At 46.6% G+C, this 23,361-nt stretch overlaps 1 protein-coding gene across 5 annotated transcripts in view; it reads right to left on the bottom strand.

The window, feature by feature from the left end:
• ADAP1 (ArfGAP with dual PH domains 1) overlaps positions 1 to 20,752 on the bottom strand; it is a 107,535-nt gene extending 86,783 nt beyond the window's left edge. The window contains exon 1 of one of the 5 annotated variants that reach the window (XM_043493308.1): positions 20,651 to 20,752. Coding sequence is in view for 2 of the 5 variants with exons in the window: in XM_038420137.2 (XP_038276065.1) it covers positions 17,448 to 17,532 (85 nt within the window). In the remaining 3 variants the exon portion in view is untranslated. Of the gene's footprint in view, positions 1 to 16,223; positions 16,324 to 17,447; positions 18,210 to 20,650 lie in introns of those variants that run through there. The other 4 variants (XM_038420137.2, XM_038420139.2, XM_038420138.2 and 1 more) reach the window with 4 other exon arrangements.
• Positions 20,753 to 23,361: the final 2,609 nt, after the last annotated feature.

Raw genomic sequence — 23,361 nt, 5'->3', positions numbered from 1 at the left:
TGGAGATCCCCCAGAGCTCAGAAGGGCTTTATGATTCTGAAGGCATTTAATGCGCAAATGTACATGCAAAAGGCAGACAAGTTTGTGGGTCTAATTTACATTCAAAATTACCATGTAAGGGCTCATTTATTCACACAATTACTGGATCTACATGCACAATCATAGTGAACCTAACCACTGTAATGTTCATCTCTCTTCATCGTCAGCATTTGTTCATGAAACAAAGAGGAGAAATTCCAACTTTTCTGATAAAACTTATGTCCCACTGAGGTGCTCAGGCACTGAAGAAAACAATTATAATTACAGTAGAAACATCACAATAATAATAATAATAACAATAATAAAACCTCATACTATTGTGCCAAAAAAAAGCCAGACAAAGAGACACCATCAAGGGGCTGAATTAAATGACCTCTTGAGGTCTCTTCCAGCCCTACATTTCTATGATTAGACTAAAGGAATTCTACACAGGGCCCCAAAGTAACCATGGTAGAAAAGTTTCAGAGTAGCAGCCGTGTTAGTCTGTATCCGCAAAAAGAAAAGGAGGACTTGCGGCTCTTTAGAGACTAACAAATTTATTTGAGCATAAGCTTTCGTGAGCTACAGCTCACTTCATCGGATGAATCTGAACCAGAAGGGTTTTCAGGCTTTGCTTGAGCAGAAGATGAATGCTTGAGCTGCAGCTCTGCATTTCTGCTGAGCAAAGCCCCACTGTTTACAGTGCTGTGCGCTGAGCCGACAAATAGCAAGGGCGCTTTAAATTCGATTCCACTCTCACTGAATCCCTGGTTTGTTCCTTAGCACCGCAAATGAGAGATGTCACATTCTACTGATAAACACAGGGTTAAAGTAAGGTAAGGCGATTAACAGAGAAAAAGAGCAGGCGTTACACACACGCCAGCTCTCTTGCTAATGCCCACGTAATGATCTCTGTGTGAACGCCCAGTAATAAATGTCAGCACTTGCTATTCCAGCTCAAATGCAAATTGCCTCCTCCGAGCAGTTGAGCTTCCTTCTCCACTGGCCCCCATCAGCAGGAACAGTGAGGCACTCTGCACCTCACAGGATCAGGCTGTGAATGAATATGGGGAACAATCATTTTCTTGCAAACTGTCATAACTTGCTTATTCTCTTGCAGTAATTATGCTAAACATTGACTCTGTACAGAGCAGTAATTATTTATAAAAGGCAAGGGAATGCGCTTGTTCTCCTTATGCGTATTTAACGGCACCCTTGTATTGCAATTAGTGCAACTGAACAACAGGAACTGGGTTAGGAGGGGTCAGTCAAAGAAACCCCGCTGTAGATAGTATTTGATATGCATGTACACAAACACACACTAATTTTTTGCACTGCTCTATCCCCTTCCATCAGGTGATCTCAGAACATACCAGTAGAATCAAATCCTGTTCTATGGTACCTCCCAGAATCTCTGTGCTTCAAACAGTAATTGAGTCCAAAGTGTAACAATAGCTCACATACAGCCTTGGCCTTCAGAATCTGCTGAGGAATGCTGGGCAAGGTCAAAGCATCAAGGACTCGAAAAGTAGCAGGTCTTTCATTTCTACCTGCACAGCTTCCAGTCAGGAAGGAGGGACATCAGCTTAATATCACAACTGAAGGGTGGCATCTCTAACCTGTCCCTCTAATACAGCAGCCAGTGTATTAGCCCTAGTCCCAGTGTGATGCTCAGATCCATAACCTTCTGGTGAGTGGTGCTTACTACTCGCATCTCAAACAGCCAAGAGAATTTTACTGCCTGCTTCTCTTTAAAATTACCTCCTGCATTGAGCGTGGATATGATCATGATGAAACCTTATTCTCACTCCAGCCCCACACAGGTAGGGTCTATAATTCTCGTCGACTTTGGTTTGGAGAGGAATTAACAAGTTGTATAGAGACTCTGAGCATGCATCTATAACCACGGACAGCCATCACCAATCACACCCGGGAGTCATGGCTCATAAAAGTGAAGCGTGACACGCCCGTGGGGCATAGCTACAAAGATGCAAGTGGTGCAGTCGCACCAGTGCCCATGATGTTACGGGGGCCCATTAGGTCACTTAACCTTCGGCCCCATTGTAGCAAGGCCACAGTCTACCTATAGGCAGATGAGGCTCCAAGGACATAGCAGGACGTGGCCTCCTGCCAGGGAAGCGCTTCCATGCCCACCCCAGCTACTCTCCATCCCCAGCATGAGTAAGGTCACGGCCACAGCTCCTCAGACATTGAGCGACTTGGAGCTGCTCCTGAAAGCACCACCAGTGTGTTGCTATCTGGGGCTTCAGTCACGGGAGCAGCAACCTGCCCAACTCCAGGTCAGCACCCTGCCCACCTGCTGGTCCATGTCCAATCCCTACACAGGTCTGCTACCCGGGAAGACCCTAGTCCCTGCCCTGGCTGCTGCTGCCTGGATTCACACATTGAGGCAGTGAGGAGTTCATCTTGAAAAGTGCGAAGGGTGGACCGGGCAGTGTGGGTGTTGCTGGGGGCTGACCAGCGGGGGCAGGCTGAGTTGGGCTGGGGGTGCAGGGTAGGGATGTGAAGTGCAAGGGGCCAAAGGGAGATCCCCAGGTCCAGTTGTGGTTGAGCTGAGTGGCTCCAGGAAAAGGGTTGTCGGGGGTGGGGCCATCTTCCAGAGTAGCCCATGTCTGGGGCGACAATCAATTTCTCTGGTATTTCCTATAGGGATGTGCTGTGACACATAATCAGTATCTGCAAAAAGAAAAGGAGTACTTGTGGCACCTTAGAGACTAACAAATTTATTAGAGCATAAGCTTTTGTGAGCTACAGCTCACTTCATCGGATGCATTTCGGATGCTGTAGCTCACGAAAGCTTATGCTCTAATAAATTTGTTAGTCTCTAAGGTGCCACAAGTACTCCTTTTCTTTTTGCGAATACAGACTAACACGGCTGCTACTCTGAAACATATCAGTATCTGTATCTCTTGTTCAGATGGCAGCGTGTGTGTTGGAAATCAGCCCCTGCCCATCCCCCACCACCATCTTGGTTGAGGTGGCAACCCTCTTGCCCCCAAACCACTGCCCCATAGCTGCTGCCTTGCTGCAGCCCAGGTGCTCGAGGGGGAAACTAGCCCTACCCAGGCTGTGCAAGGCACTTACACCCCACATGCGAGCAGTCTGCAGAACAACCTGCCCCAGGACATTGCCTGGAGTCTGGGCAGGATGGATAATGAGGACACCAGCTTGTGACACAAGAACTGCCCTGCCCAGCAGCCAGGCCAATATCCTGCCTCCAGCCGGGGTTGATGCTTCAGAACTAGATCAAGAAATCCGAGCAAATGGGAACCCATCCATTGGGGAAGGTGCTTCCACCCCCTGCCCCACTTATTGCTTTGTTTGTGCCCAGAAGCACGAGGGTTGATAGACAAACTCTTGGAAAACTACAAGGGGAAATTGACCGGATTGGCTCTCCCAGCTATTTTGAAATAAAAATCACTTTATTCCAGAACAGATATTCCAGTCAATTTCCTCAGGTAGACAAGTTCTTCATTTTTTAAAAGCTACTGACAATAGCTGTGAATCTTCTAGTTATCCATATAAATGGATAATTCTTGTTTGTCTCTACCAAACTGTGAAACTTTGACAATATGCTGTGTAATGCAAAATATCTTTAGCCTTTTTATACTTGCTGCCTCTCCACTGCCATCAGTGTCCCACTTGCACGGGTGGGTGCCCACCCCAAAAAGGGTGCCCCCAATTTACCATCTCTATAACATTAATTATTGTGTGCGCCTTTCTTAAGTCCCCTCTGATTCATTTCCTCCGTCAACTACAGTTTAATTCTCTCTTCATTCAACAGTCTCTCCTTGCCTCAATCATTTTCATTATCACTCAGAACCCCTTCTGGTTTTGCTATTTCTATTCCCAAGGCGGGGGGGGGAAGGATTACCTGAGCTGCACACACTATTTGAGTTGAGGACACAGTATACACATCTATGGTATTTTGTGGGATACTGAGCAAAGGTTTCCAATTTCCATTGTACTTGTCAGAGGGACGCCTAGATTTCTGTCCTGTTAATTTAGTAGTCAGCAATGTAGAACTCAGCAATGTGTATGAGTAGTTCAGATTATTCTTTCCAACGTGCCTTAACTTGCATTTGTCAGCACTGAACTTCATCTGTCTGTTATCATGTTGCCCAGTCACCTAGCTTTGTTAGAGCTCCCTGAAATTTCTCACGTAAGTATTTTTAAAAATGAATATTTATATCCCTTATGCTTCAGTGTTTAAACCAACCACTAACTGCTGGGATTTGGAACACACTTCCCTATGGGGAGGTTATTCTGTGGTTGTCCGCTGTGATATTGCACCTTCTGGTGAAGCATCTCGTACTTGCAGTCCAGTATCCTGTCTCAGACAGTGGCATGAATCATTGATTTAATCTGGTGTAAACAAACCTTAATTAGTGCTAAATTAATTCATGAGTTTTCAAAACAAAATAAAGTATATGTAGCAAAGTATGTTGCAAATCTACTGATGCACTTACGATACCGCTCTGTCAGCACACCACTCGGCATAAATGCGTCAAAACAAGAAGTGAAACTACAGGAAAGTCATTTTTACAAATTCTTCTAAACCCTTTTCTGGCCTCTTGGGGTTTTTTGTATGTAGTTATTATAAAGAACTATATCAATTTGCTAATAATACTCGCTCTTGGTAGACAGGCTCTTAAAAATCTGGAGTGCACTTAAGAGTTTCTCATATGAGCTTTTAAGCAATTTTACATGGTTTACACAGTTTTATTATCAAGCCAACCAGTAACCCCCGGAGAACAAAAACCTTAGGTAACAATGTTTAAATACCCCTCTAGCAATTTTTAACCCAAACTAGTATCCGGTCGAGGGAGTAGCACATGTAAACACTACACTTCAAATATTCCAATAAATATAGACATTATTCCTCCGGTTTTGCCTTTGTCTACCTGGAAACCGCATCAATCTGTGGTGATAGGCTCCCCAATCCTCCTATGCATTCCCCCTGCTTGTTCCACTTGGGGGATATTCACCTGGAAATTCATGGAGTCTCCAGTATCCTTTACTTTTGCTTTGTTGAATGTATGATTTTGCTTTATTTTTTTTTTAATTCTTTGCATTTCAATAAGCTTTAGTGTGGAGAAATAAAGTAGACTTTTAAAATTCTTTTAGTCTTACTCTAAAATGGTGTTCGAAGCAAAGGTAAAGAAACAATGAAAAAAGATTAACTTACATCTTTATAAGCTTTAAAACAATGTTACCTGTGACTGTATAGTTTTGACAAAAACATGTTATAAAATATATACTGAAGAATGAGAAAGGAATATAAATTGCTATGAATGTGCCACATGGCTGAGTTAATGTTGCTGTAGAAGCCTTATTCTTTGAATTTCCTGACACTCTAGTGGTTAACTTTGGAAGTTACTCTTTAAGATAGAGAAGTTGTCAACCCAAAAGCTAGAAAACAACAATTTTAGTTAAATGTTGTATAAATGTGTAAATAGAATGTTTCTGTGTGTAGACAGCCTGGAAAAATGAGGAGAGACAGCCTGTATATTGTGTTCTTGGATTTGTAGAAAAGAGGGATATGTTCTGATTTTCCAAGTTGGTAAATGTAAGCAAAATTTTAGATTTTGGAATTGGGAAAGAGGCCCCCTAACCTATTCTTGAACCAAGGCCCTTTGAGATCTGGCTAGGCCATTGCACTTCCAAGATGTGCAGAAAGTGCTGTTAACTGCTTTTCTTTCACAAATTCATGAACAAGACTCAAATATAAACATCAAGGGCTGTAAAGCATGTGTTTAACCACAAGAATAAACCTGTCAGCGGCTGACTCAAGTGATGGTTGGTACCATAGTCCCAGTAAAGCAACTCTGCAAGGACGTTATCGTGCTTTAAGATTTCTCAGCGTAATGAGATCAGATCAAAGCAGTGCCTATTTCAGCACAATTTCTACCAAAGCGCATATCAGCCCGTGTGAATTTTGTCAGAAGAGATTAAAAAAAAATACCAGGTTTGTCTCTTTGCAAAACAAATGTTATCTTAAACAGGCAGGAGTATTTAGGGGGATTTTTTTTTATTTTTACACTGTCTGAACTGTCTAGGTGCAAGCTTCCAAAGACCTTCCTGGAAAAGCTCTGTTAAAATGTGTTATAGTGATGGGAGAGGTCACATTTTACTCCACCCACTAGATCAGGCTCCAAGCTTGCAACTTGTCATTGATGAAATGTGGGACACAAGAGGAAGGACAGAGTATCGCAGATCAAGGGAAGAAAATACATATTCGAGATGGGATCATTTCATAGGTTAACACAGTGGTTCTCAAACTTTTGTATCTGTGACCCCTTTCACACAGCAAGCCTCTGAGTGTGACCACCCTTAAATATAAGAAAAAGTTTGAATTTGTAACCCTATTCTAAATGCTGGAGGCGAAGCAGGGTTTGGGGTGGAGGCTGACAACTCACGATTCCCCACATAACAATCTCACGACTGACAGTTTCAGAACTGTTGGACATTCTGGACACAGAAGATCAGGTTTCACTAACCAGCTCTGCCTCCTTGCGTGACTCTCGGTCAAGTCCCCAGATGGCTTGATGCTCAATTAGCATAAATCAGCCACAATGATTTACACCAGCTCAGAATCTGGCCCTTCATAACTCTGTGCCTCAGCTCCCCACCTGTAAAATGGGGAGAGTTACACTACCTCTCTCTCACCCTTTGTCTGGTCTATTCGGAGTGCGAGTTCTTGTGGGCAGGAACTGTCTTTTAGCATGTGCTTGTACGCCATCAAGCACAACGGGGTTCCAGGTCCAGGTGTGGCCTCTAGGCACTACCCTAGTGCAACTAATCCGTTCTTTGAAACAAATTCTGCAGTCCTTAATCAAACAAAAACCCTACTGAATTCAGTGGCAGCTTTTCTTGATTAAGGATGCAGCATTTGGGCCATTAGCAGGAACCATGTTTTCCTGAACCTTACAGTCCGTTTGTATTTCCGAAGAACAGAGGGCGGCAAAAGTGCGAGGGGAGGGAAGACTCAATCTTTTGGAGTGAATGTACCAATTTACCCGATAAAGCCTTTGGCTGTTCTAGCTATCTCTCTCTCTGCCACCTTCCTTTCAACCTTGCCTGCTCAGCTCTAGCCTACAACGGAGGCGGTGTTGCTCCAAACTCAAGTCCCACCAAACTGTAGCAGAGCAAAAAGAAAAGGAGTACTTGTGGCACCTTAGAGACTAACAAATTTATTAGAGCATAAGCTTTCGTGAGCTACAGCTCACTTCATCGGATTCATTTGGTGGAAAAAACAGAGGAGAGATTTATATACACACACAGAGAACATGAAACAATGGGTTTATCATACACACTGTAAGGAGAGTGATCACTTAAGATAAGCCATCACCAGCAGCGGGGTGGGGGGGGGGGGAAGGAGGAAAACCTTTCATGGTGACAAGCAAGGTAGGCTAATTCCAGCAGTTAACAAGAATATGAGAGGAACAGTGGGGGGTGGGGTGGGAGGGAGAAATACCATGGGGAAATAGTTTTACTTTGTGTAATGACTCATCCATTCCCAGTCTCTATTCAAGCCTAAGTTAATTGTATCCAGTTTGCAAATTAATTCCAATTCAGCAGTCTCTCGTTGGAGTCTGTTTCTGAAGCTTTTTTGTTGAAGGATAGCCACTCTTAGGTCTGTAATCGAGTGACCAGAGAGATTGAAGTGTTCTCCAACTGGTTTTTGAATGTTATAATTCTTGACGTCTGATTTGTGTCCATACATTCTTTTACGTAGAGACTGTCCAGTTCGGCCAATGTACATGGCAGAGGGGCATTGCTGGCACATGATGGCATATATCACATTGGTAGATGCGCAGGTGAACGAGCCTCTGATAGTGTGGCTGATGTGATTAGGCCCTATGATGGTATCCCCTGAATAGGTATGTGGACAGAGTTGGCAACGGGCTTTGTTGCAAGGATAGGTTCCTGGGTTAGTGGTTCTGTTGTGTGGTGTGTGGTTACTGGTGAGTATTTGCTTCAGATTTGGGGGCTGTCTGTAAGCAAGGACTGGCCTGTCTCCCAAGATCTGAGAGAGTGATGGGTCGTCCTTCAGGATAGGTTGTAGGTCCTTGATAATGCTTTGGAGAGGTTTTAGTTGGGGGCTGAAGGTGATGGCTAGTGGCGTTCTGTTGTTTTCTTTGTTGGGCCTGTCCTGTAGTAGCAGAGCAAGTTAACCTTTTCTACAGCACAATGAAAGAGCTGCATAAGCAACAAGGCAGAGGGACTCATTTTTCACGCTGGGCAGCTCTCACTAACCGTCCCGTGTGTTAGCTGTGACTTTCTGTTTATTGCTCTTCTGGTTTTCAAATATTTTAGCTGCTCCTAAACGCAGAATGCCAATGGGGAGGAGGTGGTGGGGAGATGTGCGTTGATGTCTGTGTTTTGCTGAGCACCGACAGCTGCGGTCCTCTCACAGCATAACTTGGTGATTGTTTTTGGTGCCGGCAGGATGAGTGGAAAAGAGCATAGCTCAGAATGTGTCAAGAGTGAAATTAATCCTCTCCAACCTAAGCCGGGGGGAAAAAAGAACTGTGGAGAATTAAAATTTGCCAGGACTGTCTGCTCCGCAAGAGGAACTGGCCCTCGAAACTCTATTGTTAAATAATCTGCTACTGATTTCTCCACTCCCCTCCATCCTCCAATTACCCCCGGTCTCCCCCTCCCCAGCTTCTCCCTTTTTTCCCCTCTTGCCTCTGCTACTGTGTAGTCCTCTTATGTACATTTATAACATTATTATTAGAGCACCCCATTCTGCAAACCCTGTACACAGGGAACTCCCACTGGAGTCAGAGTTCCCTGCACAGTTTATAGGTTTGGTCCCCAGCTCTGCATATATTATTCTGTAATGTGCTTTGCTCTACTTTTGGATGAAGGAAGCTATAACAACAACAACCAGTCATAGCCTCACTGTCCTCATTACTGCTCCCCAGGGTAACATGTTGAACAATTCTTAGCTCAGACAGAGAGCAGCCTAAAACACGCCCAGACCTCGAGGTAGTCACAGATTTCATCCCAGCAGTTGGTTGTCATGATGGACCACGATCAGATTTCAGAGACAGGATTTGATGTGACCAAGCAAATGACTACACTCGTGAAGTTGTTTTAAAGAAGAACCACCCATGAAGTTTTGCAGGAAGTTGTAGTTAACCACATTGATTAAATCCATACTTTGAAAGAGAAGGTTCTTGTTAAGTGTCCCATAGTGAAACTCCAGTTACACAGGCTGTCTAATGTAAATCTAGGTATTTCAAAAATAATTGTGTTTCAGACGACTTATGTGCCGTGCCCCTTTTGAGCCAGTAACAAATACTGTCACTCACATGCACTTTTTTCCTCCATTGGTTTCAATTTATTGCAGTTTTATGTCTGCCCAAGATAAAGTTTGACGGAATCAGTTCTTGCTGTTAGTTTTCCCATCATCATGACCGCTATTGAAAAAAAAACAGTTATTATCAAGCTTCAACCTTTAGTAAATAGCAGTACAACCTGATAGAAGAAAACCTCCAGGCATTCCTAAGTTCCAACCAAATGGCTTTGTTCCCTTAAGCAAAGCCAATATTAGGAAAATAACATGGATCTAGGGGAATATTAAATAGAACACACCACCACAAATGCAATAAGCCACTGGTCTTTAAGTATCATTGCTACAGTACAACAGATGCCAGTTTCAGATTACTTCCACTGCAAAACACTACAGATAATTATGGTGTTTACTGATGGACTATACTGGTTTTAAAGTTACAAATCTGCAGTTATCATGCCTATCTTTACAAACTAAGCCCAGGAGCAAGATATTCAGATAGCATTTTTATGCTTCATTCATCTTGAAAGTACAGAAAATGAAGACACTGCTAGACAAGGGCTAGAGAAGGACCCAGGACATATGGGAAATTCAGAGTGGATTCAGAAATTAACTTCCCCAACCAGCCCCTACCTCCGTCACTCTTCCCCACCCTCACCGGGCTGGGGCAGGGATGCAGGAGGGGGTGTGGGCTTCAGCTGGGGGTGTGGGCTCTCAGGTGAGGCCAGGGATGAGGGGTTTGAGGTGCAGGAGGGGGCTGCGGCAGGGTGTTGGAGGGGTGCAGGCTCTGGGAGGGAGTTTGGGTGCAGGAGAAGGCTCTGGGCTGGGGTGGCGATTTGGGTGGCATATGGGCTCTGGGCTGGGGGTGCAGGCTCCAGGTGGGGCCAGAAATGTGGGGTTCAGAGTGTGCAAGAGGGCTCCAGGCTGGGGTTGTGGACTCTGGGATGGGGCCGGGGATGAGGGGTTTGGGGTGCAGGAGGGAGCTGGGGCAGGGTGTTGTGGGGGTGCAGGCTCCGGGAGGGAGTCTGGATGCAGGAGGGGACTCTGGGCTGGGGAAGGGGGTTGGGGTGCAGGAGAGGGTTTAGGGTGCAGGGTCCCGGCAGCGATTACTGCAGCTCCCAGGAAGCAGCAACAAGGGCCCTGCAGCCCCTAGACAAATGGGAGGCCAGGGAAGCTCCGCACGCTGTCCTCGCACCCACAGGTGCCACCCCCGCAGCTCCCATTGGTCACTGCTCCTGGCCAATGGGAACTGCGGAGCCGATCCTCGGGGCCAGGGCAAAGCGCAGAGCCCATGCATCTAGTGCAGTGGTCTCCAACCTTTTTATGCAACCCAGGATCTAGCCTGCCCCTTCCCCGAGGCCCTGACCCACTCACTCCATTCCCCCCCGCCCGTCACTTGCTTTCCCCTACCCTCGCTCACTTTCACCGGGTTGGGGTTCAGGCTCTGGGCTGAGCATGGGGAAGGGGGTTGGGTGCAGGCTCTGGGAGGGAGTTTGGGTGCAACTCTCTGTTCCCGGCTAATGGGAGCTGCGGGGGCAGTGCTTGCAGGCAGGAGCAGCATGTAGATGGAGACCCATGCCCCCGGGGCTGCACTGGCCACTTCTGAGAATGGCATGGGGCCAGGGCAGGCAGCGAGCAAGCCTTAGTGGTAACCTGGCTGCACCGCTAGAGATCGCAATTGGCTGGGAGAGCCACTAGGATTGACCAGTAGATCACAATCGACTGTTTGGTGACCACTGGTCTAGGGGCTGCAGGGACCTGGCATCCACTTCTGGGAGTCATGCGGAGCTAGGGCAGGCAGGAAGCCCTCCTTCGCCCCGGGCCCCCACTGTGCTGCCAACCGGACTTTTACTGGCCCGGTCAATGATGCTGACTGGAGCTGCCAGGGTCCCTTTTCGACTGGACACCTGGCAATCCTGCTCGGGGACCTTGTTCAATGGCCAGTAATGCTATAACGTGTTAATGCATCCTCCAGTGGACATCAATGGCTCAGACATGTCGTGCTGAATAAAGGGCCTGACCAATAAATTCAGTATGTTTGCATCCAAGATAAACTATTTGTGATAAACTATTGGTGCTGATGTCCTATTAAGAAGGCAGCAACAGTGGTTCAGTGGGAGGTTTATAGTTTCTGATGGTAAGAAGAAAACCTTGGGGGAAGTTTTACAGGTAGGCAAAACATTTCTTTCCATGTAATAGGAATGTTAACTAACTACATGGTGCAACCATGGCAATTTTAATACAATTACATTAGAAATGTCAGCCACTGATTCAATTTCTTGAGTTTGGCCCAGTCTAGAGCAAATATCTCTTCAGTAGCTTGCTAGCTGAAAGGCTTGATTTAATACTGGAATCAGAAGACATGTGTGTGCAGAGTCAGGATTTTGTTGCTTCTCGAAGCTACCGTACTTTAGGAGAAAATGCTGGGGTTTTAGAAAGGGGCTTTGCTCTTTACTTGTGAGGATGCATACTGCAGACAACCACTCCCTGTAAGCGGAGCTTTTACCCAGACATTTTTACAAATATGCCAAATCCTTTGCATCCAGCGCTCGGGGCCTGAGTGCCCCCCTCGGCTTGTTATCTGCAGATCACAGCAGTGCTGCAAGCTTAGCGAGTTATGAAATTGGGGTGGAAGTCACAGCCCTGCAACATGAAGCATTCTGGTGGTTCAAAAAGCCCTTCTCCCTGCAGAGATGGTCTAAAGCAAAACACAAACGCAATGGGAACTCTTTCCTCTCCGCCTCTGCCGCTAGCTCCTTACCCATCCTTTTGATTGATCTTAAACCCCTCCTCCCCCAGCCCACCTCTTTCAATGCCCTCCTTCTCCAAACAAGGCAAGGGGTTTCTTGCACTTTACATTTTCCTGCAGTCACCAACCTTATGTCATGTGTTTATTGCATTAAATGGCTCTGCCTAACTGGAGCAACAATTTAAGCACAGAAAGATGCCCCAGTTCCTGGGTATGTGGGAGCTACAGTTGTAATGGCCCCTGCTGTAAGCTCTCTCCTTACCCCTCAGGCTGTTCTGAGTGGCCTAGTACAGAAAGGTACTAAATACCCTCAACTCCAGGGGGAATTGATTCCTCAGTACCTTACAGGATCAAGCTCTATAACAACATGGTCCCACCCCACTATCATTCCTAGCCTTCCCACTATCAACCATCCTGTTAGAATTAGATGAATTTCATCTAATTCTAAAAAGAAAAGGAGTACTTGTGGCACCTTAGAGACTAACAAATTTATTAGAGCATGAGCTTTCGTGAGCTACAGCTCACTTCATCGGATGCATTTGGTGGAAAATACAGAGGGGAGACTGATATACACACACAGAGAACATGAAACAATGGGTTTATCATATACACTGTAAGGAGAGTGATCACTTAAGATAAGCCATCACCAGCAGCGAGGGGGGGGAAAGGAGGAAAACCTTTCATGGTGACAAGCAAGAGGCTATAGGCTAAAGGTTTTCCCCCCCCCCCCCCCCGCTGCTGGTGATGGCTTATCTTAAGTGATCACTCTCCTTACAGTTTTCAGAGTAGCAGCCGTGTTAGTCTGTATTCGCAAAAAGAAAAGGAGTACTTGTGGCACCTTAGAGACTAACAAATTTATTAGAGCATAAGCTTTCGTGAGCTACAGCTCACTTCATCGGATTTCCGATGAAGTGAGCTGTAGCTCACGAAAGCTTATGCTCTAATAAATTTGTTAGTCTCTAAGGTGCCACAAGTACTCCTTTTCTTTTTGCGAATACAGACTAACATGGCTGCTACTCTGAAACCCATCTAATTCTAAGTGGAAGTTACACTTTTTCCCATTTATTTCAATCGTTCCAGTGTGTGACTGTGTACAAACAACCCCAGTCAAATGGGAAAGCGCATGACAGAAAATTAACAATGAATGGGTTGGAGCCCATAAAAATGCACTTGACGAGCTCTAAGCCGTAGCACCACTCCCGTGGCATTTGCACTTTTGCCTGTGGGTCCATGTTTCTTCCTCCCTGAATCAATGTAAAAAAAGATTTTGAACCAGTGGAAATGCAACCCTAAACCGGATAACAATGGAATATGAAGAGAAACATGCAAAGCCTTGCTATGCCCCCAGACAACTGTCCATCTCAAAATGTGCAGAAAGCTACTGCCTGAAACAAAGAATAGTTTAAAACCAATTGCATTGCCATATTAGTCTTAAAGAAAAAAAAATTCCAACATGTTAGGAAACATTGCACACCAGCCGTCATATGAGATTATTCGCTGTGACGTCAGACCTGCACACCGCCCTCTGCCTTCCCCGATGACCAACATCTTGGTCCAGTGAAACAGACTTGCTGCAACCTGGCTTCCACCAGGTGCGACACACAATCCTGCAGTGTGTGAGATCCAGGGCTGTGTGTTCCGAGTAACAGTTTTATTATAATGGTTTATGCATTTGTAATTCAGTCTCAAAGACTCGGACAACATGCTCTCTCATTGTTCGCCACAGCAGGTTGGAATTCTTGTACAGAAAGCACTTATAGTCAAAAATAACCTTTTTCTGCAAAAATGAACTTTTGCACACCCACACACAAACCCCCCACCCCACCACAACCACAAAAATGCTCAATAAAAACTGAGCCTGTTGGTTTGTTTTCCAATCTTTGGGTTTTGGTCTTCCCTTTGGTTTTGGTTTCCATAAGGTTTGGGTGGGGCAGTTAACCTAAGTGGTCAGGGGAGGGCAGGGGGAGTATGTGGACCAGGAAGCCTATACAACCTGAAGGGAAAGGTGCTTATTTCAGGTTACTTGTGTATGCTCATTTACCATTCTGGGGGCTGTTTTTTTTTTTTTGCTGTGCTGTTAGGTTGCACAGCTTAGTCACTAGGAGAGATTAGATTTCAAGCTCTTTGGGGCAGGAGCCATCTCTTTGTTCAGAGTTTGCACAGCGCCTAGGACCATGGGGTCCTGGTCCATGACTGGGGCTCTGGGGCGCTACCGCAACACAAATAATCAACGATAAGGGAGAGTTTTTCCAAAACTGACAAAAATGTAACTTTAAAAAAATCACCGATTTCTAAAAAAAGATTCATAGATACTAAGGTCAGAAGGGACCATTCTGATCATCTAGTCTGACCTAGATTTGATTCTACAGAAATTTTCAAAAAGCGAGAAGTGAGCTGCTTTCTGCACAAACGGAATGAAAATCATTTGAAAACAGTAGCTATTTTGTTTTGTTTTTCCAAACAGCTCTATTATTTATCCTATTGTTAGAATCCCTTCGCTAAATAGCTACATCTTGGAGCCAATTATCACTGGCTCATGAATTATCCCTTGTATTTAGTTAGAGAGAGAGACACACACACACTCCATATGAAAGAATATCAGCCTTTAGTTTCACCAAATCCCTGATTGCACTGGACTGGCAGCTGGATGCCTATTCTCTCTGTCCCCTTGCCATCTGCCAATTGGCACCAGCCTTCCTGTCTTCTGTTTGTTTTCTTTCCTCTCTTCTCCCATTCTCATCTTGTTTTCTTTAATTTTTTCCTTCCCTATTTCTATTTTGTTGTGTGTGTTCTCCCCCCACCCCAATTCTCTCACTAAAAGGAAGGTTATTCTCCATTGAGGACTCCATGGGTTTTCAACTAGTGGTTTTCAACCTTTTTTCATTTGCAGAACCCTAAAAAAAATTCAAATCGAGATGCAGACCCCTTTTGAAATCTTAGACATAGTCTGTGACCGCAGGGGTTCGTGGACCACAGGTTGAAAACCACTGCTGTAGACTACATCTGGCCTCATGCCTGAGCTAAGTGAGACATAGGACGAGAAGGGTTTCAGAGTGGTAGCCGTGTTAGTCTGTATCACCAAAAACAACAAAGAGACTAACATTTTTTTTCGGATGAGAAGGGAAATTTGGGCTGATATGCCTGCCCCTGCAGCCCTGTAAACTGGAGAAACTCCCATGACTGGCTGTATTGGGAGCCACTGCAGGATCAGGGAAATACACCACCCACTATTTAACCTGCACATGCCAGGATGTAGCATAGGGCAACACAAGTCAAGGGTCATGTAACTGTTCCCACCTCACTGCTCCTTGCCTTGCCTAGCCTAGACTGGAAAACACTGCACCAAATCCTACTCTCCTTTACCCCAATGCAAATAACCAGATTTGGTCCACTGATTTTGTGTGTCATACACATGCACACTGTGTGTGTGTCTCATCTTTAATCGACCTAAATAACCCATAACATGCACAGGCAGCTGCCTCTCAGTTTACAGTTACTGAACCCCAGTCAGAGGCACATACCAACAGTAGACCGTGGCTTCATAGCCTGAAAACCCGCTTTTGGAGTCCCTAACAACCTATTCACAACTCAAGCTATTTTACTGAACCACAGTTTCATCTTAATCACAATGATACTGGGTAACTGCTCCCTGTTTCGTTGGGTGGGCTTTTATTCTATCCATCTGAACAGCGCTGGCCTGTAAATTCTCCTTCAGGAAGGTTTTTAGGGAGACTCCTACTGCAATCAGACCCTGTCTGTGTACAGCAAGATGCCTAAAAGGTGGATGAATATGCTTATACGGCAAGCGGTAGGAGTGACTAGGAGGAGTTCTACCAGCCAGCAAAGCCACACACACTGTGTAGTGGCAGGTTCTTAGGCATCACTAGCCAGGTACAATGTGACTGAAAGTATCTTTCGGGGATCCCAGTTTAGCTCCAATGCAGATTAGGGACACAAACCCACAGTTAATGATCCATCCCAGATGGTAGAGTCCTATTGATATTTAACAAGGTAGAAATCAATAAGGTGCTACAGAAAGGTAATAACATTCTGTAGAACGCCGTAAAACCTATCGAGTGTAATAGCGTAAAACAGCCCTTCTGCAGGTTTGATATTTTAAACTCAACCTACCAATTTCTGCAAGAGGGGGTATCATTCTCGGTCATCCTCCCCCGGAAGGTTATTTTCTACTAAACTCTACAGGACTTTTCCCCAGGGGATCTGTAGACACCTGCAAGCACAGACCTGAGCATCACTGGACTCAGTAAGGCATTCAAACCACCAGGCTCAGCCCCCAGTGACTTCTCTGTTCAAAGGACAAGGAAGGGTGTGTGTCTGGCTCAGAATCAACCCGGCCATCCCCTCCCTCCAGCAACCAGCACAACTGGCATTTTATCATCTATAGTTAGGAATCATGAAGAAAGAGGCAAAGCCTTCAGCAAACACCTGTGTGGTGGTCAAAGGTTGGCCGGCAGGAAGTGGCAAGGAGTCGGGCACTGGGTGCACCAGGTCTGTCGATTCGCTGAGAAAGGGAACCGTGGCTACTTGGCAACAAAAGCCCCACGCAGTTTGCAGGGAGGGAAAAAGGACAGGAGCAAGGAGGCAGAGCACCCAGCCTGACGTGGGTCGCCCAGCCCAACGCCTGCAAACCCCAGCGCTGCCTGCTTGCCCACCCTGGCAAAGTAAATGAAGTGGCATCGTCACCGAGCCTAGGGCTTGATCTGCACTGCAGCTCACACACACGCAAACCGGCTGAAGTAGCCGGGGATGACATCAGCATGCATAAGTCAGCCCCGGGGCGGGGGGAGGGGAGCGAGGTACCCCGGCCCTCCCTGCTGGGACTCCAGGGCACCCCGTCTTCCCTGGCACCCCATCAGGGTCTAGAACACGGCTTGGCCCGGCCAGCTGCCGGATCGGGGCCTCACCCCTCTCCTGGGGCGCCCCCTCCCTCCAACCGCCTCCTGGGGCATCCCCTTCCCCAGCTGAGACACCTTCCTCCTGCCCTGCGTCGCCCAGGGGAGCGGGCTGGCAACCCCCGGCCGAGGGTGGGGTCGGACGCCGCTCCCGCGGCCCCCCTTCCAGAGCGCCCAGCGGCCGGTTTCCCCTTTCTCCGGAGCCCGCAGTTTTGCAACAGCCCGGCCAGGGGCCAGCCCCCGCGGCAGGCTGGCCGCTGAGCTCGCCGCAGCAGGGCTCTCCCCGAGCGGGCGGCCCAGGCAAACTTGGACGGGACCCCACCCTGCCCGGGCGGCGGGCGGAAGGGGAGCAGGTGCCGCCCAGGGCCCCCGACGCCCCGGCCACGCCGCTCCCCCGCCCCGGGCGGCGGCTCGCTGCAGCCCCGCGGCCCCGCGCCCTTACCCGGTGCCGAGCAGTCCGCGCACAGCTGGTTGCCCGGTCGCTGGAGCAGCTCCCGCAAAGCCTTCCTGGGCTTCTCCTTCGCCATGGGGACGGCGCGAGTGAGAAGGGCTCGGCTCCGGCTTCTCCCCTCCTCCTCCGCTAGACGAGCTTCATGGGGCTGGGCTGCGGGCGCGGGAGAGGCTACCTCGCCGCCGGGGGCTGCTTCATTTGGCCCCGGCTCCGACGGGCAAGGCGGACCCCCCTGGGCAGCCGGGCGCTTAGGGCTCCCGCTTCCCCATCCTCCTCAGCGGGCTCTGAGCCGCCTCCAGCCCGGGCAGCCGCCGCGGCTCTTTGCACGGCGCTGGTTCCGCGTTGCTCCCGCCGGCGGCGGCGGGGAACGGTCCGCCTTTCCCGGGAGACCCGAGCCGGGCCCCCGCCTGGCCAGCCTTGCTCGCCCGCGACCTCCAGTGGCGAACCCTCCCTCCTGCAGGCGGGCGCCACGGAGCCCCCTGGGTGCGAGAGCGGCGCGCTGCGGGGGAGGACAGGACCAACCCTTCTTCCCAGTCCCCCCGAGGCGAGTAGCCCCAGCGGCTTCACTGACACCACAGCCGAGAGGGTTCAGCGTCAGCCCCTGCCTCTGCAGGCTGGGGCCCTCAGCGCCATGGCTCTGTCCGGGCACTTTCTGATTGCAGGGAAGCGCTGCCGAGATGAGCCTGGGACGGATCCAGTTGCGAGGCTGGGGCCTTCGTTTGCATGAAACCACTGGGGTCCCTCACAGGGCATAAAGTTAAGTATGAGCAGGGCCTTCTTGTGTGTTTATGTTAGCGGATGTTTTGGGGGTTGATATTTCGGAATTTCTTTTTTTCCTTTTCTGTTGAACGGTTAGTGTATTTTTGTTTAGTAAAATTAAACTGTCTAACCCCTCAGTAAAGAAGAACCTTGACTGGTGTCCACATTTTTTCCCCCTACCCTCCTGCTTTTTTTTCTTCTTGATTGATAACATTTCAAATTTAAAAAAAAAAAAAAAAAAAAGCGGATTCATTTATTTCAATGGCACTTTCCTTGCAGGGGTCTCAAAGCACTTTACAAATCTATTCATCATCATAGCACCCGATTCCCTCCCAACTGTTATATATTTATCCTCAAAATACCCCTGTGAGGTAGGGAAGAGCTATAATCCCCACTGTACTGATGGGGAGCTGGGCCTAAGGGACTTATCCAAGGTCACTCAGTAAGTCTGTGGTGGAGCAGCAAGCTGAACCCAGGTCCTAGATGAACATGCTAAATATTGGCTCATCCTTCCTCTCCCACTGTTAGTCAATTGCATCGAGATCATACATAGCCTAGAAATTACTGTGCCAGAGTAATTTTTGATTCATACAACTTCAGTTTGGTTATGGAACCTTTTTTGGTTTGGTGAAGTGAATCCACTTGTTCAAGTATACCCCATCCCCTTAAAAAGAAAAACTTTCATCATGCATAGGCTTACTTATCAGTCTGACTTTATGGTGAGGAATCCCATTGACTTGACTTCTATCCAAAGTTGAGCATGTATGCAAAGGGTTTCAGGATCAAGACTCAAATAACCCAACAGAAAACCACCACTAAATCCAAATTATCACCCTGATCCTGCAATCACTTAATCACATGTGTAACTTCAGTTCTGTAAATAGTGCCTTTGATTTTGATGGGACTCCTTCCTAATCTGGAAAATATTTTCCTACATTATCTTGCCATTTTTACTGATAGATAGTAAGTTTAACTGCATTAATTTCCGATTGTTTTTAAAACTGATATGATCATGAAGCGACCCTCTGTACATTATAGGTTGCTTTTTCTATCTAGCTTTGAAAAACCTGGCTATCATGCTAACCATGGGTCCAATCCTGCAACTCTAACTCCTGTGAAGTAATCCTACTATTGACTTTATCTGGACTATCTAGACAATTGGGCCCCCCACTCGTATGTCAAACAGCCTGTCACCTCCTTGAAACTCTGAACCAAATTCTTTTTCCAGTTATACGGGTGTAAATCTGGAGTAAAGCCACTGACTTCAGTGGAATTACTCTGGATTTATACAAGCGTAAATGACAACAGAACTGGCCCTGAGACGGACTCTGAGCTCCATGCCTGCAAACACTTGCATACGTGAATAGTTCCATTAAAGTCAATGGGATTACTCATATGCATGTTTGCAGGATGAGGGCATTATATAAGTCCATTGCTGGGTTTTCATCTATCATTTAATTTTGGTGCTGGGTTTTCACCTATCCTTTAATTTTGATGCAGACCAGTCCCTTGGCCCTTCCTGCCCCCAGAAGCATCCATTGCACACAAAGGCCTCTCCATGCTACAGCTGAGATATTGCAAATCATTACCAGAGGAGGAACAACAACAAAAGATTTTGTTTTAAAGTCCCTGTTTAGCTTTCCATCCAGGCTTATTGATTCTCTTAATTTTTTGTTCTCCTGGTTGCTAGGCAATTCCTCTCTCCTCTCTGCATGCTGTGTGCCAGGGCTGCAGAAAGAAATTTATATCTTGTAATAAAATCAAATATAACAGGGACTGTTGCAGATGATCAGAACAAGCCGTCTCATAAAGGAAAGGGGGATGGTAGGGGTGGAAGATTAATTGAGAGCAGTAATCATTATTTAAATCTAATAATAATATAATTTGTGGAGCATGCCATGCCGCAATGCAAGACAAACTTTGTTGTAAAAATCCCACTACAAACTTCAAATGAGGAGAACAAAAAGTGCACGTAAGGAGAGAGGACAGGGGCCCAGCATAAGAAGAGAATGGGAGGTGGAGAAGTCATAACTATGGGACTCAAAGCAGTCATAGTAAAAATGCTTTGGAAATAAAGGGCCCTGATCCTCTTTCACTTACACCAACTTTACACAACTAACTCCATGGCTTCACTCCTGATTTACACTGTGTTAACGCCATAGATTTCAGCTAAGTTGCGTACTCCTGATTTACACCAGATCCAGAACCTTAGTCAATCAGCATAGTTCCATGAAAGTCAACAATGTTATGCTGATGGATAGCAGCTGAGGATCTGGCCTCATCATGCCATGGATTTCAGTGGAGCTATGCCTGCCATACAGGAATGTAAAAGCACAAACAGCGGAAGTGGGAAGGAACGTTCTGTGGTGGTGGTTGGGGAGAACAAGTTCCACAAGGCAGGGCCCATCACAGCAAAGACACAATCACATACTGACCTGAGTCACAATGATGGGAGCTTTAAAGGCAGGGAGGGATCTAAGCACACACACAAGAGGAGGCCCTGCTATCATGCTACCCATGGTTCTGCTCCAAGGCCCACTGAAGTTAGTGGGAGCCTTTCCAATGACTTCAACAGGTGCTGGATCAGCCCAGAGAGCGTAACCAGCTGGGGGACTTTAGCAAGCTCGGCAAAGCTTCCACTGGAGATGGGATCAGCTCTGATGCTAGGCTGTCCTCACACGGATGGTTTCTGTGTTTCCATTGCCAATCAGCATTTTTAGTCAGATTTAATTAAAAAAATAATATTTTAAACCTTTTTAACCAGCAAATATTTTCTGAATTGCAAAATAGTGGCCTTAGTAACAGCCATTGTGAGCCTAATCTTCAGAAGTGCTGAGCTCCAAGCCCTCATAATGAAGTCAGTGGGAGCTAAGCACCTTTGGAAATGCTGGCTTGTGTAGCAGAGTTACACTCAAGCTGAAAAACACTGGAGGTTTCATAGGAATCTTTCTGCCTAGGAGCCTTTTCCTTTTGGTGATACTTTGAAAATATCTGACTGAGATTACCAAAAAGGCCATCTTTTCCTCCCCGCTGTCGTCTCTTTCCTCTCTGGGATTTTGGCTGCTTTCGTTTTATTATGGAGGAGCCATTTGCACTGTTAAATGGTTACAGCTGTGTCAGCATCTTCCCTTATGAAATTCTATTTTCAAGCTTTACTGGCCATAAAAATCTCGTCTAGGCAGCAACTGGCAAGAACCGAGAGCAGTTGTTTTACAAAATAAAACTCCATCGGTCTGTTATTGGGAATTACATAGAACAAGTGCAAAAGCAGGTGTCCCAAAAGGGGGAATTTGAGATACACATAGGTGAAACCAAGAGGACATATTAGCAATAATAACTCAAAGAAGCTGAGAGAGAATCTCTAAGGCCCCGGTCCTGCAATGGCTAAATCAATACCATGATTATGCAAGTAGCAAGGTATTAAACTCAAAGCCTGTACGTGACTCTAAAGGATAGTCATTCCATTACACAAGTAAACAGTTCACAGGAAATACATGTACAGCAAAGCCTAACCGAAATATCCATAATTCAGACAGTAACTGAATACAAGCAAAACTGTCCGGAATATTATATCATCTGGAAAGGACATCATTAGTTTCCCAATGAGCAGAAGAGAGGCAGCCTTCCCCATTACACTTTTCCTTATCAGCAGATGGGTACAAAGCAATTCCTCCTACCAGTTCTAACTGAATTGATAACAGTTACACTGTGGTCTTCCTGTTACATAGACCAAACCTCAGGGGTTTCCTTTTTAAGATATGCTTGTTTCTTGGATTATTAAATTCCATCCATAAACAAAGGATGCATTTCAGAGGGAGCTGCAGTAGTGAGTGGAGCACAGGATGGGCCACTCCTGAGTTCTAATCCCAGCCCTGACACTGACTCCCTTTGGTGATCTTGAGCAAATCTCCCTTCATAAAACAGGGACAAGAACCCTCAACTCCCTCCCAAGAGGAATCACGAGGATGGATTCATGTACATCAGATGTTGCCAAGATGAAGCAGGCTATGAAAGTGCAAAGGAAAATTAGGCAGGGGTGATAAAGTAGCAAAGTTACAATCTTCAGCCTCACCCGTGCAAACAGCTTTCCCAGGCAGACCCCTGCACCTGTACCAGAAGTCAGGGGGATCCATGTAAATCCAGGACTGCACCCAGATGGGGCTGCTTGGAGGCTTAGGGCCTGTGTAATTTCAGCATCACTACATTCCAGTAGCACACGGTCCATCTCAAAAGCACAGTGCCATGACTACAGAGACCTGGACTGATTGTGAGCCCGATCCTCCCGTTGGCTAACAGTCACACAAGCAGACCTATTGACTTCACGGGGACTCCTGATGCATGCAAGAGGAAGAGAACAGGAAGAGTTAGGCTGGACGTGGGCAGGAGGAAGGAGAAGAGCTTGATTTCTTGGATGCTTCTGGGAGGTTTGTCTAGATACATTGGACACATAACCCACATTTTCAATCTGTTACCATAACAGCCAATGAGCTCTGCCCCCAGCCGCACCCTGGTCATGTCCATTTTCACCTCACATTGTTTGGAGTCCTGAGTCTCACTCATACAAAGCACTCAAGGGGAAATTACAAAAGGGAAAGTTAATGGCCACAGCTGTTTTTCTGCTTTAAGGGCCACTGGTGCTGGAACTAGGGGTGCTGGAGATGCTGCCGCACTCCTGGCTTAAAGTAGTTTCCATCAGATACAGGGTTTGCAATTGGATTCAATGGCTTTCAGCACGCCCACTATACAAACTGTTACAGTATCCCTCCTCTGGCTAGTACCACTGCAGTCCAAGTAATCCACTTACAGCTGGAAATCGGTATGTGGAAGTGACACTGTGGATTCTTCTTGGTTGGTGCGCAGCCAGCTCGGTATCTGAACAGAGCCAAGGGGAACAATAGAAGGTGATTATGTTATTTGTTGCCTCTGGGATACTTGTATATTTGTATTCCTCTGCTTTGTAACATAAACTAGATAACACACTACATGAAACTCACATACATGTATGGATCCCTTGTCATTAGTGAACAGAACCAGTTTTGTACGTGTGAAATATTACATCTAGGGGCCATATCCTCAGCTGGAGTAAGGTGGCATAGCTCCATTCACTTTGATGGTGCTAAACTGTTTTACATCAGCTGACAATCCG

Source organism: Dermochelys coriacea, chromosome 10 (assembly GCF_009764565.3).
Source record: "Dermochelys coriacea isolate rDerCor1 chromosome 10, rDerCor1.pri.v4, whole genome shotgun sequence".
Classification (NCBI taxonomy): Eukaryota; Metazoa; Chordata; order Testudines; family Dermochelyidae; genus Dermochelys; species Dermochelys coriacea.
Note: the sequence above shows the minus strand (reverse complement) of the source record. Positions and strands in the feature narration are given on the sequence as shown.